This window comes from Rhinopithecus roxellana, chromosome 14, assembly GCF_007565055.1.
Source record: "Rhinopithecus roxellana isolate Shanxi Qingling chromosome 14, ASM756505v1, whole genome shotgun sequence".
In the NCBI taxonomy this organism is placed as follows: domain Eukaryota; kingdom Metazoa; phylum Chordata; class Mammalia; order Primates; family Cercopithecidae; genus Rhinopithecus; species Rhinopithecus roxellana.
In genome coordinates this window covers 21,776,344-21,797,677 of record NC_044562.1, presented here as the reverse complement: position 1 = coordinate 21,797,677, position 21,334 = coordinate 21,776,344, and the positions used below count along the sequence as shown (strand labels likewise).

Sequence of the window (21,334 nt, the reverse complement as noted above, 5' to 3'; positions counted from 1 at the left end):
TCTCTGCTTCCTTTCTGTCTTGTATTCCTATTTGTCAATAGCTACTTTCTGAATCTCCTAATAAAAACATATCATTAAAAGTTTATCTTTGCCTTTATTTTGGTTTGAACATATCTCACATTCTAGAAAATCTTAATCTATCTTAGAAAGCCTTTCATGGATGGACAGTGAAGTGGAGCAAGTCAGAGACCCTGAGAGTAGCTTCCTGCCTCTGTTGTTTGTGCCCTCCAGTTACCAAACAGAATACTTGAATGTCCAGCATTTCTCTACAGTTTGTATTCAATTTTGAGATGGGAAGTTCCTTTAAAAAGAGATAAGTTGGGCCGGGCGCGGTGGCTCACGTCTATAATCCCAGCACTTTGGGAGGTCGAGGCGGGCAGATCACCTGAGGTTGGGAGTTCGAAACCAGCCTGGCCAACACGGTGCAACCCCATCTCTACTAAAAATACAAAAAAACTATCCAGGCATGGTGATGCCCACCTGTAATCCCAGCTACTCAGGAGGCTGAGGCAGGAGAATCACTTGAACTCGGGAGACAGAGGTTGCAGTGAGCCGAGATCGTGCTACTGCACTCCAGCCTGGGCGACAGAGCGAGACTCTGTCTCAAAAAAAAGACAAGCTTCCTGAATGCATTCAAAATCCCGTTTTATTCACAAAGAACTGATTTGAACAATTTTTCAGAAACACACCTCTTTGCAAAATGCGGGTGACTACATTTGCTTTAGATTTCCATCTACCGAGGCCATTTACTCCTTGCCTGGAGGGCAGAGTTCCATCCTTTCTTAGAAGCCTAATTTTTATCACCCCCCACCACACCATAAATTCAGCCAACAGTGCACATTTAGAACTGTGGTATTATCGAGTTAGCTTTCACATTTCCCTAACCACAAAATTAATGCCATCAGGTTTTACTGACTGTGTAGGCATTGATGAACATTGGATTTGGGCTTTATCTTAGCCCTCCTGGCTTTCTTGTACCCATCTTGGGCCCCACTTCTTATTTTCAAGTCAGTTGCTATTAGCTTTTCTTTCTAAATTAATTTAACCGTGATTGGAGTATTGTTAAGGCTTATGGTTTCTTCCTAATTCATTTCAGATATTACTTAATAACTTAATCTGTGATTTATGTTTTCATTCATTTCTTCTATTTTTTTTTTTTGAATTCATAAGCCTAAGGGGACTTGAGATTAGAATAATCTAATCTGTGTCTTTTTGTCAGACAAGTGAATCCATTTCTGATAGAAAAACCATTTTTGTGTGTGTAGGATCTGTGGTGTTTTTTATAGCCAGAGAGAAAAGTAGATAATAATTAGATAATCCTCAATACTCATCATTCACTTGGAAGGTATAAATTGAAAGGCAAATGATGTTTTATGACTCAGACCATGAGTAGTCTATAAAAGCATTAACAATTTTTAGAAGAGACTTCTTCTTTCTGTTGACCAACACTTATCAAGAGACTCCTAGATGTAGGCCGGGCCTGCTGGCTCACACCTGTGATCCCAGCACTTTGGGAGGCTGAGGCTGGCAGATCACTTGAGGTCAAGAGTTTGAGACTAGCCTGGCCAACATAGTGAAACCTCATCTGTACTAAAAATACAAAAATTAGCCAGGCATGGTGGCACATGCCTTTAATCCCAGCTACTTGGGAGGCTGAGGCACAAGAATCGCTTGAACCCAGGAGGTGGAGGTTGCAGTGAGCTGAGATAGCGCCATTACATTCCAGCCTGGGCAATGGAGCGAGACTCTGTCTCAAAAAAATAAAATAAAGAAACTCCTAGATATAAAGGCAGGTTTAAGGGGGTAAGACCAGTTCAGAGATGGAGCAAGTCCAGCTGTGTACTGTCTTTGGGATGGGATGCGTTGTGCACAGAGAATGATCATCCTAGGCAAAGTGTGGTATTTGCCATGGTATCCCTATCAGAGGTGGGAAGCTAGTTTCCCTGAAACCATCTAGAATGGCTTCAGAGCACTGAATCTTGTGGCTTCTTGTTCTCTGTGGACTTTTCATTACATGCTCCCTCCTTCACGCTTGGTCTGTTTAGGGCGATGCCAGAGAGAGTTTCAGGCTGAAGCTTGTGCAGTTGCATGGCAGAGGCCGTGGCCCACAGGGTGAAGGTCAGCCCGCATGTCTGTACCGTAAGTTTCCTCATCCCTGGGTCCCAAGGCTCTAGTTTCTCAGATGGACTTAATACTGAAAAAAGAAAAAAAAAAGATGGGTCAGAATTTAAAGAAGATATTTCTGTAGTTCAATTGTTCCCAACAAACTGTTTTCATTTTTCAGTCTATTAGTATTCTCACTTGATTCGCAAATCCCTATAAGCCCTGCCTATAAATTCCCCCACAGTAAGGGATAGTTGACTACATTTGTGCTATTTATTCAGACAACCTAAACCAAGACTCAAATTCACAACTGGATTACAGGGAGGTGCCTCCAGCTACTCCTCTGCTGAGGTGAGATGCAGACAGGTGCCCCCCGTGCACTGCATTGTGAGTTTTGCCCGTCTCTCCCAGGTGGGCCCCAGCGTGGCATGTTTAGCCCCTGCCACAGGTTCCCCTCCCTGTCCCCCCGTGACTGAGCCCCAGGAACGTTCAGATGCACTGATGGGCACCCCTGCACCTCTTGCTCGTATATTCCACCCTGACACCCGTGAGTGAGCCCGTGGGCCTTCTCTCCCTGTCTGCCTGGCTGAGACCACTCCCCCGGTGCCGCCTCCTATGTGACCCCCTCTTGGCACGCAGTGACTCCATCTCCTTAGGACCTGTGATTGGAATACACTGTTTTCCTGAACCTCTCCTTTGTCTCTTCTTTTTATTTATTTATTTATTTATTTTTTAAATGTTTGAGATGGAGTCTCGCTCTGTTGCCCAGGCTGGAGTGCAGTGGCACGATCTTGGCTCACTGGAAGCTCTGCCTCATGGGTTCAAGTGATTCTCCTATCCCAACTTCCCCAGTAGTTGGGACTACTGGCACATGCCACCACGCCCAGCTAATTTTTGTGTATTTTTTTTTAGTTGAGTTGGGGTTTCACCATATTGGTCAGGCTGGTCTTAAACTTCTGACCTCAGGTGATCCACCCGCCTCGGCCTCACAAAGTGCTACAATTACAGGCATGAGCTACCGCGCCCAGCCTCCTTTGCCTCTTCTTGTGGCCGTGCCTGACGGACCATCTGACTATCTCAAAACACAAACCTTACACCAGGCCACCCTGGGCTCTTTTTTCAGGAATCTATGTCAACATGAGTAATGACACCCAGCAAATTCTGGCAGACAGCCACTGTTTACGCTGACTGGAAACAAATTCACATTTTCAACGAGTGGGACAGGAGGAGCAGGTGCCTAAGAAGTGTTGGGTCTTGGTGTCTGGAAAACCACATGTCCCAGAATCCTGCCCGTTGGGTTGGTCAACATTACTGTGTGGGAAAAGCGACTTGAGGGGTCCTCCCTCATGAGGAAAAGCAGATGCCCCTTGCCTTAGTGTAAGATGGATGAACTGATGCTTCTCTCCTGACCCCACTCTTCCAGCTGAGAACCATCACAAGGGAGGGGGCAGTTCTACAGGTGAAGACTGGGAAGGAAGAAGGAGTGAGAGGGTGGGACCCTAGAGGTAAATCCTAAAGGCTGAGAGTAACTAAGGGGCTTTGGGTAACCTGAGGGTCCTAGAGGCACAGGGCTCTTGGAGCTGGAAAGGGAATAGAGACAGAGCCAGATGAGTGCCCCAAAACCATCTTGTCAATTTAGACATTGGGAGGCTCATCTTGCACCCGCCTCTGAATCATCTCTTCTGAATTTCAGGGTGGAAGGAAAACTGTCTTTCTGTGACAGCATCTTCCCCTCTTTGGAAATCTTATTTGACATGGTTATTTGACCCATGTTCCCTTTGTTTATAACATTCATGTGGTCAGTTCAACCTGTTTAAGCTTCTATCCAGAGCCAAGCTCTGCTTAGAGTAACAAGGAAACACCCTAAGTGGCCCTGGTGGGGTTGGAGCAAGAACCAGCTTCTCCTGGAGACACACCCAAGGAGCCTGGCTTCCCTCGGCCCCTGACCCACTGCTCGCCTAAGCTGGGATTCCCCACTCTCTACCTCGTTCCCTTCTCACTTTGCTGCTCAACCAGCCACAATAAATCAAGAATCTGGAGTCTGCAAAGAAAAGAATCAGGGAATCTCTATGAAAAATTAGCAGAAGGGGTGTTCGGGGACATTTTTTATTATGCATGAAGACACTCTCAGTAGGGTGTATGATTATTTTGATTCTAATGCTGATATTCTCACATTACAATGAAAGTTAATTTTGTAGTTTGAAGTGGTTGATACCACGGACTTCCATGATACCTGACATGGCTAAGAGCCAAATTTCATCTTTGCCCAAAGGTGACCAGGCTCCTGAATGATCATATGACCATTTGCAGTCTGAACAGGTATTTATGACTCCAGACATCTGTTTCTAAAACTCTATCAAGAGAGAGATTTGGGGAAAGTTTTGGTTTATGATAATGAAGTGTCAGGCTGAGGATGTGCCCCCAAGTCCCTTCCTTCTTTACAAACCCACAATGGATTAATCATCCAGGAATCTGTGTCTGTTGTAAAGAATTCATCTAGTTTTTTATTCTTTGATTTATCTTTTGGGATAAAACTCATTTTTCCCCACGGACAGACAGTTCAGAGACTGGAAAGAACAAAAGAGATAGCTCTTTGAGAATGATTTAGTATAATTTATTAAGATAAGTGTTGCTTTGTGTATACAAGTATACCCAGGCAGTGGTAAAAACAGCACGAAAATGAAGGCAACCTTAGAGGCATTTCAAGAAGGTCTAACTATTTTGACTCCATTTCGTTGAGGTCATGACTTGAGTTGTAATCAACATAGAAGGCTGCATGGTTATTATTTTTGTTGGTGATGATTAAATGCAGGCAGAATCACAAACAAACTGTAGGAATGTAAAATACTCACAGGCAGGTGACAGGTTCAGGTCATGCTTGTGTCCTATTAGTCAGTGTCAGACAGAAGGGGAGAACTTACCTACAGCAGTTACCTGCAGCAGCTGCCAGAAGCTGGGGGCCCGCCTAGCAGCAGCATTGCTTCTGGCAGCAGCCCTTCTGCTGGCAACAGCCCTTCCCACAGCCGCAGCCACATGAGCTGCAGGTGCGGCGGCAGCAGCAGATCACGGGCGTGCTACAGCAGCCCCCACAGCAGCCGCGGCAGCAGGGGCAGCAGCTGGAGCAGCAGCCCACCCGGTAGCACCTGCAGGTGGTGCAGCTGCCACAGCCACCACAGCCACCACCACCGCAGCCACCACCACAGCCACCACAACCACCACAACTTCCACAACCACAGCAACCCATGGTGTCAGTAGAGAGGATGTAGATGAAGTGAGGATGGAGGACTCAGGAGAGGTGAGGAGGTCTGATGCCTCCTTCTGCTGGGGGAGGCCCTTATGTACCAACTCTGGAGACAGGAGAGGGAAGACACATGACAACTTCCTTGTTGTCATTTGACTTGATGTACATGGAGAAATCTCTCCATCTCATATTGACTTTACTTTCAGACGTCTTTGTCTTCACTGCATTTTCGGTATTGTTTATTTTTTTCATAAAACTATATTCCAGTATAAGTTAAAAAGGCCTAAAAGTTCTAGGGAAGCACTCTGGGAGCTGAGGTGTGGTGAGGCTGTCCTTAGCAATGACAGCCTTCTCCTTCTTCCTAAGATGCCCTGGGATTATGTGCCATGTGCATAGGTCCATGAGTTGTTAGCGGGGCTTACAAACCCCACAGAGCACCAGGCAGCCGCTGGACCAAACAATCCGAGAGCTTCTCAGCGACAGGTGCAGTGATATTGAAGGCACAGTCCCTGACTTCAACGGGCTTGCAACAGTAAGTAACCCCGCTAGCTGGGAGGTGCAAATGGCAGCAGATTCAAAGGTCACTGCCAAAGTTAGATGCCATCGTCCCATTTATTGACCAGTGAAGGAACTGATGGTGCTCCTTCCCTCCTCATTTGAAGCACATCATTTTGATTTGTCTTCTGCACACGAGGTCTTAATGCTTATTTCAAAAGCAGAAATCAATCCTCTTAGGAGTCTGCATTTTGGTGATGTAATTCTTGGTCTGGTTCACTGTAACCTCCGCCTCCCAGGTTCAAGCGATTCTCCTGCCTCAGCCTCCTGAGTAGCTGGGATTACAGTCATGTGCCACGATACCTGGCTGATTTTTGTATTTTTAGTAGAGACAGAGTTTCATCATGTTGGCCAGGCTGGTCTCGAACTCCTGAGTTCAAGCAATCCTCCTGTCTCGGCCTCCCAAAATGTTGGGATTACAGACGTGAGCCACTGTGCCCCGCCAGGAATTCATTTTTGTCCTTGATTAGGTGATGTCAACTGATGACTAAGAGAAACAAGTCTGTGCTAAACAGCCTGGCCTGGGCTCCCTAGAGAATAGGCTCTTGGGCTATTTAGAGAGCACAGAGTGGGAACATCGAGGGATGCATGGTCCAGAGGTCAGAGAAGCTTGCTGAGCTGAATGAAGGCCCAGCATGGGAAGGAAAGGAGTTTATGGCTCCAAGGAGAAGCCTGTGTCTGTGGACATGGTTTGTGGATCACAAACTTCATGAGAGTTTGTGACCAACAAAAAGTCTGTAAAAAAGGCAAGAAAAATATGAGTGCAAGCAGGGTCTTCTCCTTGCGTGCTGAGGTAGAGGCTTCTGGCAATCAGTCAGTGCTCAGCAGACAGCAGTCTGCATCTCTGCTGCAGACGAGATCATCCTCCAGTTCATTTTGTAACAGGCTCACTGCCCAAAGCCTGTTTTCCCAACTTGGTAAAATTGTTCTTCAGAAATTTGAGCAAGAGAAAGTGCTGCCACGTCCCTATGGCTGATTAGAGTTGTTTATTAGTGACTCCAAGCTGTCTCTGTGGTATTTGGAGTAAACAGAGCATTTTCAACTTGTCAGGGAGTTGCTTGAACTGGGATCCCGGGGACAGTGGAGCTAGAGATACGTGAATAGGTTTGAAGTTATTAACAAGGCAGAAGCAACAGAATTTGGTGAAAGACCAGAAATGGAACTAAGAGAAAAGAAAGATTCAAAGATAATTTTTAACATGGTTTCGTACCTTGATGGATACGGAGCAGTGCAGGAAAAAAGCAGTTTTTTTTTCTGGTAGATAGTTGGTGATCAGGCAGGGAGAATTATGACTTGAGTCTGGAGCATGTGACACTGGAGATGTCTCTGAAACCCCAAGGGGAGAAGACGGAATGGAGAGTGGCTATTGATGGATTTTGTAGTCTGCAGGAGAGTCTGAGCTGGAGGCTCTCCCTGGAGAAACTAACCAGGGAATACACATGTGGAAATCTACACCTTGGGTGTGAATGTGAACGCTCCGGGAGGGAGGACAGAGCGAGAAGAGAAGGGAGTGTTGCTTCAAGCCTTATCATAGACAATTGTGAGGAAAACAAAAAAGAAAAAAGTCATTTACTACAAAGATCCCTTCAGAAATATAACTGGGAAGTGAGCACTTTTGCAAAAACAACATGTTTTATTTGGATGCTCTTATTTACTCTTTTGCATCTCGGGAGTTTCCAAGAAACCAGGGTGATTTCCTGGAGAGGAACCATTGCAGAGAGATGGAAAAGCAGCCGGCAGCAACCTTGGGTTCCGGCTTAACCCGAAGTCTCAACGATTCAGCTGGTTTCTGAGAAAATGAAGATCCTCTCCTACATGTTAGCATCTCTTGGCTCGCTTTTAATCTGGTTTTAACAGAGACAAGTGAAAATTAGCAAACGTTTTGGGTCAAATATAGCCCATAAGGATGTAAACAAGGAATAGTCCTAGATAACCTTATCATGGAAACTGCAGTAGCAACAACAAGGAAGTGACCACTGGTCATGTGTCCTGGGTCACTCCCTCTTCCTTTTCCCAAGATGGTACATAAGGGCCTCCCCCAGTAGAAGGAGGAGGCATCAGACCTTCTCACCTCTCCTGAGTCCTCTCCGCTCACTTCACCTGAGTGCTCTCTACTGACACCATGGGTTGCTGTGGTTGTGGAAGTTGTGGTGGCTGCGGTGGTGGCTGTGGCGGCTGTAGTGGTGGCTGCGGTGGTGGCTGCGGTGGTTGCGGTGGTGGCTGTGGTGGCTGTGGCAGCTGCACCACCTGCAGGTGCTACCGGGTGGGCTGCTGCTCCAGCTGCTGCCCCTGCTGCCGCGGCTGCTGTGGGGGCTGCTGTAGCACGCCCGTGATCTGCTGCTGCCGCCGCACCTGCAGCTCATGTGGCTGCGGCTGTGGGAAGGGCTGTTGCCAGCAGAAGGGCTGCTCCCAGAAGCAATGCTGCTGCTAGGTGGGAACCCAGCCTCTGTCCTGTAGGTAAGACTCCCATCCTTCCCATCCTGTCTGGTCTCTCCCTCCTCTATGGTCCTGAACTCTGTTGCTGTTTTTGTTTGGTGTTTCATGTCTTTCCATCTGAAAAGCTACCAAACCAATAGGAACCATCTCATGGAAAAATATGAGAGCAGCACAGCACCTGTGTAACTGTCCAAGTAACTGACCTTAGGAAAATGAAATCACAACGCCTCGTGTTTGGTCTGACGGACATACTCATGGCTATGCAGCTCCATCTTAGTTCCACTCTTCCCATCGGCATGCGATGCTTCTTTGTTTTTTGCTTTTGTGTTCTTAGTTATCATGTAACCTTGTCCAAATTTCCTAATAAAATAAACTAAGTGCCCATAAAAAGTTCTCTTTTTTGCCTTTCTTCCATTTAATCACACTGAATTCTGGTTTGTCTGTTCAGAAACTGGAGAGATATTTTATCTTTTTTATCTTTGAACAAAGCCTTTGAAACACTTGTGCCCTGGCTTACGCCTGTAATCCCATCACTTTGGGAGGCCAAGGCAGGAGAGTCCAGGAGTTCAAGAGCAACTTGGGCAACATGGTGAGACCCCCGTCTCTACAAAAAATACAAAAATTAGCCGGGTGTGGTGGTGTGTGCCTGTAGTCTCAGCTACTCGGGAGGCTGGGGCAGGAAGATCACTTGAGCCTAGGAGGTTGAGGCTGCAGTGAGCCGAGATCACGCCACTGCACTCCATTCTGGGTGACCCAGCAAGACCCTAACACACACACACACACACACACACACAAAACAATAACCAACAACAACAAAAAAAGGCAAAAAAAATGAGAAACACTTGCTATGGCAGCAATGCAGCAAAGGATCATGTAAGAAGCTGCGGCCAGGCCTCTGGGGACCAGCCCTGCTCAGAGACACATCACATTGCCCTGAAGTGTGTCTTCCTCCTTGGAGATCTGGGGTCCTGTTTTTGTTTGAGATAGAGTCTCACTCTGTTCCTCAGGCTGGAGTGCAGTGGCACTGTCTCGGCTCACTGCAACCTCTGCTTCCTGGGTTCACGCCATTCTCCTGCCTCAGCCTCCCGAGTAGCTGGGACTACAGGTGCCCGCCACCACGCCCAGCTAATTTTTTTTGTATTTTTAGTAGAGACGGGGTTTCACCACGTTAGCCAGGATGGTCTCGATCTCCTGACCTCGTGATCTGCCCGTTTCGGCCTCCCAAAGTGCTGGGATTACAGGCGTGAGCCACCATACCCAGCCAGGATTGTATTGAAAATCAACTGATTACAGACTTCAATCACATCTGTAAAATGCTTCACAGCAATGCCGAGGTTCGTGCTGTTACATGGTCCCACTCTTGGTTTCCATGTTGTTCTGGGGGTGCACTTGAATGTGTTGAAACAGCATTTTGGGTTTCAGTTGCTCACTGAGGCCATGTAGATGGTTTGCTTCAATCTGTTCAATTAAATAATTTGGTGGTACCCAGTTCACTGGCCAATGGATGTGGTCTTGAAGGGGCTCATGATGGTCCAGTCTTTCAAGGCACCCAGTTTCATCAATTATCAACTCATGGCCAATCTTGTTTCATCCATGCCCCAACCATTTACCCTTCCCCCCATGGGTTAATTTGAATCCTGTATCATATAACTTAATAATATTTTTTAATTTAATGTTTAATATTTAATAAATATTTCAGTTTGTATTTTAAAAAATAAGGATCCAGAATGTAGAAATAAAGATTCAGAAAGAGTGTATAACAAGGTGGGAAGCGATGTAAATTTAAATACGATCATCATGGCAGGCCTCATTGAAAAGGAGACATTTGAACAAAGACTTAAAGGAAGTGAGTCACAGAGCAAGCCATGTGGGTATCTGGGGGAAAGAGTATTCCAGGGAAAGGAAGCTAAAGTCCAAAGATGGTTTCTGAAATATTTAAAGACGCTCAAGGAGCCCAGGGTAGCTGAACTGAGTGAGAGGAAGAATAGTAGAAAATGAGACCAGATAGGTAAAGGGGAGGGAAGGAAGACCAGGTGGGGTTTGCAGATTACCCTCAGGCCTGTAGTTCTTTACTGTGTATGAACCGGAAAGCCATTGGAGAGTTCAGAGCAGAAAAGTGACATGATCTCATGTATATTGTATAAAGAGAGCTCTGACTGCTATTCTGAGGCTAGGTTGAGGAGGGCAAAGGATTAAAGCAGAGACGAGTTAGAAGGTCTTGCAATAAACCATGTGGATGAGATAGTGACAACTCAGACCAGAGCGGTAGCCATGGAGGTGGTGAGAAGTAACTATCTCCTAGATTTAGTTTGAAAAAAAGAAAAGAATATTTTCTGACACATTACATTTGAGATGAGAGAGACTAGGAGGAGTCAAAAATGACTTCAAGGTTTTGGGCCTAAGCAACTTGAAAGATGGGGGAAAATGGTAGATAGCACCGTTTTGAGCAAGATGAGGATTCCATCTAGAGCAGGCTGAATTGCAGATGTCCACTAGACATCCCAATGGAAATGCTGAGTAGTAGGCAGCTGAATACAGTGGTCTGAAGTTCAAGGGGAAAAGTCAAGGTCTGAGCTATCATTTTTGGCGTCATTAGTATACAAATATAGAGATTGCAAAGACTGTATAGAGAAAAGAGTTTCTAAGCACTTAACCTTAGGAGCTCTAGGGTTAATACCTCTGAAAAAAGAGGAGACGCCAGCAGAGGAGACAGAGGGGAGCACCCAGTGAAGAAAGAGTAAAATTAAGAATGCATGGTGTCCTGGAAGTGAGTATGGAACTGTTTCAAGGGGCAGAGAGTGATAATGGTGACAATGTTACCAATGGGTGAAGCGAGATGTGTGAAGTGAGGTGAGCACTGGCGAATGACTGCTGGATTGATACCAGTGATCTGGACAGGAATGGTTTTGGTGAAGCATTGAAGACAAAAGATGGATATGAATGGGTTTAAAGAAAAAGTGTGAGGAGAGGAATTGAGAGACAGGAAATAGACAACACTTCCATAAATTTTTGCCTTAAAGGGAAGCAAAGAGATGACTTAATCTCACAAACATGATGTTAAGCAAAACAATCTATGTAAGAATGCCCAACTATATTCATATAAAATAGTTTTATATATGTGTATGTGTATAAACACAGATATACATGTATTTTAGAAACAGGGTCTTGCTCTGTTGCCCAGGCTGCGTGAACCCTATAGCGAACTGTGTGTGTGACAGATCTAGGTTGCGCACTCCTATGACAACCATAGCTCATTGCAACCTTGAACTCCTAGGCTCAAGTGAGCCTCCTGTCTCAACCTCCCAACTAGCTAGGACTATAGTGGTGGTGATGAAGTGGTCTTCCCTAGATACAGGCAGTAAGGAGGAGAACTACTTGTAGAGAATTTAAAAGCAATAGTAAAACTGATGAAGGGTCTGTCTGCATTTTACTGTTGCCATGTACCAGCAATTCTAAATAATGATGGTGATAAAGTATGCTCCCGACCAGGTGGGCTGCTCCCCTCCCGGCTTGGCATGCCACCCTGGCAGTGTCTAATTAATAACCTTTACCTTTTCCAGAACAGTACAAAAATATTTGGTTTTGAACATTCTTCTAATTACTAATTTATTATTGTCCAGAATGTTAGTCTTATGTTTTTGAAAACTCTTCAAGATATAAAACGTTAACTACTGTTTGACATGGCCAGTGTTGAGATTTGCTCACGTGTTTTCTGTTTCACACTCCCTCTTGCATCATATGCCTTCCTTTTGGGGTAATTTTCCTTCTTCTTCGAGTGCATCCTTTAGCAGCTGCTTTTGGAAGGGTCTGTTACAGTCTTACTGAGTATGTGTCACTCACTCCATCTCTGTTTGTCTGAAAGTGTCTTTATTTTACTCTCATTTTTTGAAACGTGTTTCTTTTTGTATACAACCCTAAGCTGGCAATTATTTTCTCCAGCACTTTGAAGGCATTATTCCACTACCTTTCTGGCTTCCATTGTGTGCCATTGAGAAGTCATTTGTCAATCTAATTATCATTTTTCTGTAGGCGATGCTCTTTTTATTCTTCTGACTGTTTATAAGATTTCTTTTTCTTTGGTATTCTGCAGTTTCACTACGGTGTGTTTAGATTTGAATTTCTTTTCATTTACTCTTTTGGAGAGCTGTTAGGCTTCCTAAATCTAATTCATGCCTTTCATCTCGTCTGCAAAATTCTCCATGGATATTTCTTTGTCTGTCTGTCTGTCATTTCTATCTTATTATCTCCCCAAGGAACTTCAAATAGACGTTTGTGGAACTGTCTCACTCTAATCTCCGTATGTGTTAATGATTTTTTCACTTTCATCTCTGTGCTGTATTCTAAATGAGCTCTTCCAGTTTAATATTTTCTTCTTTATTGCTCTTAACTTCTACATAGCTCTTGTTTATTAAGCTTCTATTCTTGACTACAGTCACGCATCCTTAATAACAGGGATATTTCTTGAGAAACGCATTGCCAGGTGATTGTGTCATTGTGCAAACATCATATGGTAGACTTATACAAACCTAGATGGCATAGCCTACTACATACTTAGGCTAAATGGCATAGCCTATTGTTCCTAGGCTGTAAACTTGTACAGCATGTTACTGTACTGAACGCTGTAGACAATTGTAACACAATGGTAAGCATTTGTGTATCTAAACGTATTTACACATAGAAAAGATACAGTAAAAATACATATAAGAGATAAAACATGGTACACCCGTATAGGGCATTTACATGAATGGAACTCCAGGGCTGGAAGTTGCTCTTTTAGGTCTTGCTCTGTCACCCAGGCTGGAGCACAGTGGCACAATCTCGGTTCACTGCAACCTCCACCTCCCAGGTTCAGGCAATTCTCCTGCCTCAGTCTCCAAGTAGCTGGGATTACAGGCACCTGCCACCATGGCTAGCTAGTTTTGTATTTTTAGTAGTGACGGGGTTTCACCGTGTTGGCCACGCTGGTCTCTAACTCCTGACCTCGGGTCATCTGTGCTGCCCACCTTGGCCTCCCAAAGTGTTGGGATTACAGGCGTGAGCCACCGTGACTGGCCATTTATTATAATTATCAAGTGTTATATGCTGTACATAATTGCATGTGCTAGACTTTTATAAGACTTGCAGTGCAGTAGTTTTGTTTACATTGGCATCACTACAAACACATGAGTAATGCTTTGCTATACAATATCATGATGGCTACGATGTCACTAGGTGATAGGAATTTTTTTTTTTTTTTTTTTGAGACGGAGTCTCGCTGTGTCACCCAGGCTGGAGTGCAGTGGCCAGATCTCAGCTCACTGCAAGCTCTGCCTCCCGGGTTCATGCCATTCTCCTGCCTCAGCCTCCTGTGTAGCTGGGACCACAGGCACCCGCCACCACGCCTGGCTAATTTTTTTAAATGTATTTTTAGTAGAGACGGGGTTTCACTGTGTTAGCCAGGATGGTCTCGATCTCCTGACCTCGTGATCCACCCGTCTCGGCCTCCCAGAGTGCTGGGATTATAGGCGTGAGCCACCGTGCCCGGCCAGTGATAGGAATTTTTCAGTTCCACTGCGATCTTATGGGACCACTGTCATATATGCCAGGGGTTCTCAGCCTCCAGTCCAAGGGCCTGTACCAGTCCATGGCCTGTTAGGAACCAGGCCGCCAGCAGGAGGTGAGTGGCGGGTGAGCAAGAGAAGCTTCATCTGTATTTACAGCCACTCCCCGTTGCTCACATTGCTGCCTGAGCTCTGCTTCCTGTCAGATCAGCGGCGGCATGAAATTCTCATGGGAGCGTGAACCCTATTGTGAACTTTGCATGTGCGGGATCTAGGTTGTGCACTCCTTATGAGAATCTAATGCCTTATGATCTGTCACTGTCTCCCAGGAAAACAAACTCAGGGCTCCCACCGATTCTACATTATGGTGAGTTGTATAATTACTTCATTATATGTTACAATGCAATAATAATAGAAATAAAATGTACAAAAATATAATGCATTTGAAATCCTGAAACCATTCCCCCACCCTGGTTTGTGGAAAGATTGTTTTCCACAAAACCAGTCCCTGGTGTCAAAAAGGGTGGGGACTGCTGATACACACGGTCCATCATTAACCAAAACATACTTACGCTTCCCATGACTGTAGTTCTATTTTTCCCCAAATTCATGATTATTTTGTTCTATTCTTAGGATGTTCTATTTATGTATCTTGTTCTATTCTTATGGTGTTATTTTCCTCCTTGTGTAAACATATTAAACATTTTATATTCGAATACTGGTAATTCTTCTATGTCAAATCGTTGTTAGTTTGATTTCGCTATTACTTCAGTTGGCTTGTTCCTGAAACTTTATATCCTTGTATGATTCTGAATTTTTAAAAATCATAATCTCATATTCGATGGAATTTTATTTGTGGCAATATTTTGATTCCTGTATTGAGGTACATTCTTTCAGAAATCATTTGTCTTTGTTACATATAGGTGCCTGGAGACATTGCCAATCAGGACCACTTTAAACTAAATTTTCAGCTTAAAAGAAAAAAGTTTAGCCTGTAGGAATAGGACTCCAGAATCATGTGAGTGCTGGTTTATACAGACAAATGCTGAGTGTATATTCTCCAGACTCTAGCCAGATTAGTCTTCTTCCTTAGGGATTTTCCCCCTGTCATTTTGTATTTAGTTCTGATTCATCATTCACTGAGGATGTGGCCCTTTGGGGTTGCCACTAGAACCAAAACTTTAGGTTCTGGGGGAACCAGCAGATGCCTTGAGCACACAGCAGAGTCAATGCTTCCTTAGCTATCTGGCTTCCTGTTCTTGCTTTGGCATCTGAGGATTTTTCTTAGTTTCTTACCAGTTCAGCCATTTATTTTTTTTTTTAATTAAATGTATATCCATGAAATCCAAGGGTTTTGTGGTGTAAAGATTTTTCTGATATCCAGTCTGTTGTTGCCTAATGCAAGTAAGCCTTTCTTACTTTAACATTTTTAAAAAGGTCTATTGCCTTTAATAAATAAGCTTTTCTTAATAAAAAAATTTAAAAACATTTACTGAAATTTGTTTAAACTTCAAACAACCCTAAAGTCCCCTCTTAGTCCATTTTCTGTTGACTGAGAATACCTGAGACTAAAACAGTTGTTTAAAAATGATGCTTATTTAGCTCACAGTTCTGGAAGCTGGGAGGTCCAAGATCAGGGGGCAGCATCTGGCTGGCTTTTGGCGAGGGCCTTGCTTTGTGCTGTGTCATAACACAGCACGTAAATCCATTAAGGAAGGAGAAGCGCATGTGCAGAGACCAAACATGGGAGGCAGCCTTGCTTATAACAACTCACTCGAGTGGAACTAATCCATTCCCAGGCGAGCAAGAGCTTACTTTCAGGAGAAAGGCATTGATCCCTCTTGAATGGCCTAGTGACCTCTTAAAGACACCACTTCTCAACACTGCCACATTAGGGACCAAGCCTCAGCATGAGATTTGGTGTCGTATTCCAGCCATGGCACCCCTTTCTCCTTTAAGCTCAACCCCTCAATCCCATTCTCCCTAAGGTAATTGCATGGAGACCATCTCCATCGGATAGAAAAGTAAGAAAACAAGGCAATGTCTAAATGATCAGGACCCAAACTCACTGAAAATCCATTTAAGGAGTTTATTTTGTTTAATAATGATAATGTGAGCCAGGTACGGTGGCTCAGGCCTATAATCGCAGCACTTTGGGAGGCTGAGGTGGGGGTGGATCACCTGAGGTCAGGGGTTCGAGACCAGCCTGGCCAACATGGAGAAACCCCGCCTCTACTAAAAATACAAAAATTAGCCAGGTGTGGTTGTGTGTGCCTGCAATTCCAGCTACTCGGGAGGCTGAGGTGGCAGTGAGCCGAGATTGCACTCCAGCCTAGGCCACAAAGCAAGACTGTTTCAAAAAAGAAAAGAAAAGAAAGAAAATCTGGCCTTCGACTTCAGCTGTCCTTTGAGTTAAGACAACAAAAAATAGTTTATGAAATAGTGGAACCTAAGGCTGATGGACCACACACATCCTGCATTTGAGTCCATGAATATGAAGTGAGAACACTCATCTGGGCTATCTGGACTGTCAAATACCACATATTCCACACACACTGAACAATATCCATTTTGATATATGTGAGCCTATTCCAAATCCAGACGAATCCCCATTTCATGCACTTAAAATAATGTCATCACTGTATTTGACTTTTTGGGAGGTAATCTTTCTACGCAGAGTGCCCCTCTCCTTACTAATCCCTTTGGGGTTGCAACTAAAAATGCATTTTCATGATTCTAACTTTTATTTAATTAAAGGTACATTAAAGTACCAGTTATTGCAGCTGGTTAATCTAATGGAGGGTGCAATCAGAGGCCATCAGCTGGTCCCAGAGTGGCTGAGGGCAACGGCTGCTGGCTGTGAGCACTGGGCAGGGTCTCTGTGTATTTCCCAGTGAGGAAAATGAAGGCAGAGCAGCACAGCAGCTGTGGTTTCTGTGATATCAACGGGGCACTTGGGGCCACTGGCCTTTCCCTTTTCTTTTTTGTGTATACTCCCCAAACTTGGTGATAAGAGTTGCTTTTCATGTCTTAAGCCTCAAGACCATCCAGGGAGGAGAAGGGTGAAGGCAAAGAAATTAGTGAATGACGGAGGGGTCTTACTTTCAACTCCCTTGATCAAGAAGAAATGGCGCTTACTCATTCTGTTTCTCATTCCAAAAGTTATCTCTGCAAACTGGGGGGTGAAAGTGGAGAAGTGGGGGCTGATGAGAGGGATGAAGAGTTCTGGTAACAGGTAACCAAGAGGTGGGTGTTCTGGTGTAAAACTTGTGGGTTGTTATTACTTTGTTTACCTAATTAAAGGCTTATTTTAAAAAATTAACCTTATTCAAGATGTTGTATGGTTATTTACCCATCCCCTCCAAATCTCTCTTATATTCAAACTTGTGAATTTCATCTATTTTTGGAAATAAGATTCTGCCAGAAAATCATTTTATATCATTAGTCAACCACAGTATATTCTTACGCCCTCAGTAAAGATGATTATATCTACCACTCTCTCCATAACTGGCTTGGTGATTATTACTAAATTACTCTTCAGCTTTTTCTAGTTGAGATAAAAATGCTTCTTTTAGCTTTTCTCATGGGCCTCTTCCTCTAGTCTTTCAGTCATCTTCAAAGATGTGTCTTAAAACCTCTTTTTAAGATCTTCATAAATCCATTAAGATCTTTTAAAATCCATAAATAGTTCACGTTGTGATAGCAGTTTGAGAGATGCTGGGAAAATGAAGGAATCGCTTCTGGAGGTCTTGCTGCATCCTACTCTTTGCTGAATCTCTGTGTCAGAGAAAAATGCTGATTCAGTTTGCACCTTCTACCTTTTATATCCCAATTTTTAAAAATGGCATTTGGCATCCTATTAGTGGAATATCATGAGTGCAGACAGAGTCAATGATAAATGGACAATTATGATTGAGATCTGAGAATTACTAATCAATGCACTTCCATATTACTGGCTCTTAAAAACTTACTGAAAGCATATTTAATTAGATTCCTACCAAAAATCAATTTTTTTTTTTTTTGAGACGGAGTCTTGCTCTGCCACCCAGGCTGGAGTGCAGTGGCCGGATCTCAGCTCACTGCAAGCTCCGCCTCCCGGGTTTACGCCATTCTCCTGCCTCAGCCTCCCGAGTAGCTGGGACTACAGGCGCCCGCCTCGTCGCCCGGCTAGTTTTTTGTATTTTTAAGTAGAGACAGGGTTTCACCGTATTAGCCAGGATGGTCTCGATCTCCTGACCTCGTGATCCGCTCGTCTCGGCCTCCCAAAGTGCTGGGATTACAGGCTTGAGCCACCGTGCCCGGCCCCCCAAAAATCAATTTTTAAGAAGTATAGTTTTCAAGACCAGCCATTCATAATAACATCTTTTCTTCTTTGTATATAGGAATAGGGTTTGTCTTCTGTTACACCTTTGAGCTGTATGTTTTTGCTCATCCTGCTCTGTACCTGGGTAAACTGGCCTCTTCTTTAGCAACTGAGCTTAAAAATAGCTTTCCATGGAAGAACCGAACTGAAAGTTGTTCCAGCATTGAGGATGTCAGCAGAGACTAGCAGAGAAGATATGGTGGCAAAGCAAATATTTTAAAGGAGTGACTTAAATATATTCCTCTTGGTCAAGAAGATAAAAGGATTCGGAAATATTGAAGTATCAGGGGATACAAAACGTAAAACTTGCATTTTTCTGCCAAATTTTAGACTTGTTTTCAGGTTTTAATGCTTGTGTGGCCCCCTGCCTTTTGAAGAAAGAGCAAAAGGTATTAATTTGCCAACCAATAAGACACTTACATTTTAAATTAGGATACACAAAATAGTGGCAGAAAAGAGAATAGAAGGATTGATGGGTCATTTTTATTTCTAGTCATATTTTAACTAATTCAGTTATAGGAATTCATTCATTTCAACTTAGGATATAATGCATTTGTCGAAAAGTAAAGGAAATATCTGGAGCTGATTAACGTAAAATCCTTCGAAAAGGTAAGTGCCTCCTAACCATGTTGATTAATGTAAATAGATGTTATTTTTTCAATTAGGAAAAGAGAGAGAGATGTTTGTATATTGACAACACTAAAGGCCAGGAATAGTGTGGTTTAGAGGCTGGCACTTAACCTATGTAAGAACTCATGCAGTAAGTCTTATATTCATTTCTATTCTTATAGTCATTTTATTCATAAGAAAATTGAGATATTAAGAAAAGATTACATCTTTAGGGTTTACTTTAAAATAATCTAGAAGCAAGGGTGAGAAATTTCATGGGGAGTGGGGTACAGATGAAACAAGATTGACCATAAATTGATACTTGTTAAAGTTGAGTAAGGAGAAAATGAGGTTTCATTACACTATTTTTTCAAAATGTTGTATGTATTTGAAGTTTTCCAAAATGAAAAGTTTTTAACACATCCCTATAAACATCAAGATTCAAAACCAGATTTTGCTGATTTCAAGCTTGTTCTCTTGCTAACATATGATACAGAGAATAATTTCTGAAAAACTGAAGAGCAATTTGCCAACCAGATAGTAAATGAGGAATTTAAATTTTATTTTAGAAAGTAATGCTTGCACATCGAACAGCCTCAAACAAGCATATTGTATTGAACAAGTGTGTAGTACTGAATCTACATGAATCTTAGTGCTAACATTTATTAAATGGAAGCAATCCTTTCCTCTGTTGAACAAGTGTGACTACAAAATAGATTTTTAAAAAATGTCCTGGCATTACTTCATTTAATTTTGTATTCTGAAATGATTTCTTTTTGCCTTTTTGCTTTTAAAGAAGATAGCTTCTAAATATTTTGTGGGAATTCTTATCTATTTATAGATAGGTAAGAATGACGATTTTTTCCCTGAGACAGAGTAGATTTACAGAATTTGTGAACTAAGCTTTAATAAGATTGAACTTTAGCTAGGGCAAGGAAAAACCTTTAGCTGTAGCTAATGAGAACCACTTCCATTGGAATGACTTCATGGCTTTAATTTTACACAGGTCTTTCATTCCTTCACCTGTTTAGTGAAAAGGTCACCTGTTTAATGAAAATGTTTCTTAAGAAATAGAACCTTAACGACATCATATTTCCATTTCTCAATACAAAATTATTCTATTGAAGACATCGTCCTAAAGGAAAGAAATCAGAAACAAAAGGCTATATAAAAAATAATTCCATTGATTTGGCATTCTATAATGACAAACTATATGGACAGAAAACCAATGACAAACTATATGGGTAGAAAACCAATCAGTGGTTGCCAGGGACGAGGAGTGGGGGCAGGGGATTGGTGGCAGAGAAACATAAGGGCACTGTTTGGGCTGATGGAATTCTGCTTTATCTTCACTGTGGTGGTGGTCACACAGCTGTACATTTGCCCAAATTCATAGAACTGTACACAAAAAGTGTGAAGTTACTGCACGTATATTATTTATCAATAAATCTGATTTTTAAAAGTATAAAGATACACAGATATAGATACATAGTTTTGAAAATATGGCCGGGCGCGGTGGCTCAAGCTTGTAATCCCAGCACTTTGGGAGGCCGAGACGGGCGGATCAGGAGGTCAGGAGATCGAGACCATCCTGGCTAACACGGTGAAACCCCGTCTCTACTAAAAAATACAAAAAAACTAGCCGGGCGAGGTGGCGGGCGCCTGTAGTCCCAGCTACTCGGGAGGCTGAGGCAGGAGAATGGCGTAAACCTGGGAGGCGGAGCTTGCAGTGAGCTGAGATCCGGCCACTGCACTCCAGCCTGGGCGACAGAGCGAGACTCCGTCTCAAAAAAAAAAAAAAAAAAGAAAATATGCCTCTTTGTCCATGAGAGCACAGTGGCCATGAACTTACCTGAATGTCAAAGGGAAGCCCCAGTCCTTTGTTGTCAACCACAGTCATAGTCATGATGGGTTGAATCATCAAGGCAATGAAGGGTTTAATTCCAAATGCCAGGGCGTAGTCTTCCATGCTCAGATTAACTCCAATCTGAAATCTGTCATTGTACAGATGGAAAGAGTTTTAAAAGGACGCACACATGCGCATTCAAATACAAAACAGCAAATTGTGTTCTTCTCAAGGCTTTGCTCTGCTGAGGAAGCCCAGGTTTCTATTGACAGTTTCTTTCTAAAAGCTCTTTCAGCAGAGATAGCCTGAAGAAATAGACAAATGGGATGGTGCAATGTATTTTAACGTTCCGTGGGATGGGGCATAGTATGCTAAGAATTTAAAACTAGTTAACCAATTCTAAAATTAAACCATATTTTCAAAATACTCTGCAACTAGAAAACATTGAACGTTATTTGAGATAAATATGACTTAGCAAGTCACTTGTAAAATTAGACGTATCAGGCTGGGCACGGTGGCTCGTGCCTTTAATCCCAGCACTTTGTGAGGCCGAGGCAGGCGGATCACTTGAAGTCAGGAGTTTGAAACCAGCCTGGCCAACATGGTGAAACCCTGTCTCTACCAAAAAATGCAAAAATTGG

General features: G+C 43.3%; 1 protein-coding gene across 1 annotated transcript; it reads right to left on the bottom strand.

The window, feature by feature from the left end:
* Positions 1 to 628: 628 nt before the first annotated feature.
* On the bottom strand, positions 629 to 21,051 carry C14H2orf83 (chromosome 14 C2orf83 homolog). Its single transcript, XM_030916825.1, has 4 exons — positions 20,700 to 21,051; positions 15,483 to 15,555; positions 3,475 to 3,569; positions 629 to 2,194 (listed from the first exon to the last, which is right to left on the bottom strand). The coding sequence occupies exons 1-4, from the start codon at positions 20,814 to 20,816 to the stop codon at positions 2,189 to 2,191; spliced, it is 291 nt and encodes a 96-aa protein (XP_030772685.1). The 5' UTR covers positions 20,817 to 21,051; the 3' UTR covers positions 629 to 2,188.
* Positions 21,052 to 21,334: the final 283 nt, after the last annotated feature.

What these genes read in the sequence shown, in the direction of transcription:
- C14H2orf83 (XM_030916825.1), bottom strand. Translation starts at nt 20,816, where the DNA reads ATGGAAGACTACGCCCTGGCATTTGGAATTAAACCCTTCATTGCCTTG. An exon ending in GGCTTCCCTTTGACATTCAG is followed by an intron (nt 15,556 to 20,699) that starts GTAAGTTCATGG and finishes GTTATGACACAG; the next exon opens with CACAAAGCAAGGCCCTCGCC. An exon ending in ACCTCCCAGCTTCCAGAACT is followed by an intron (nt 3,570 to 15,482) that starts GTGAGCTAAATA and finishes CTTCCTTCCCAG; the next exon opens with TCTTCACCTGTAGAACTGCC.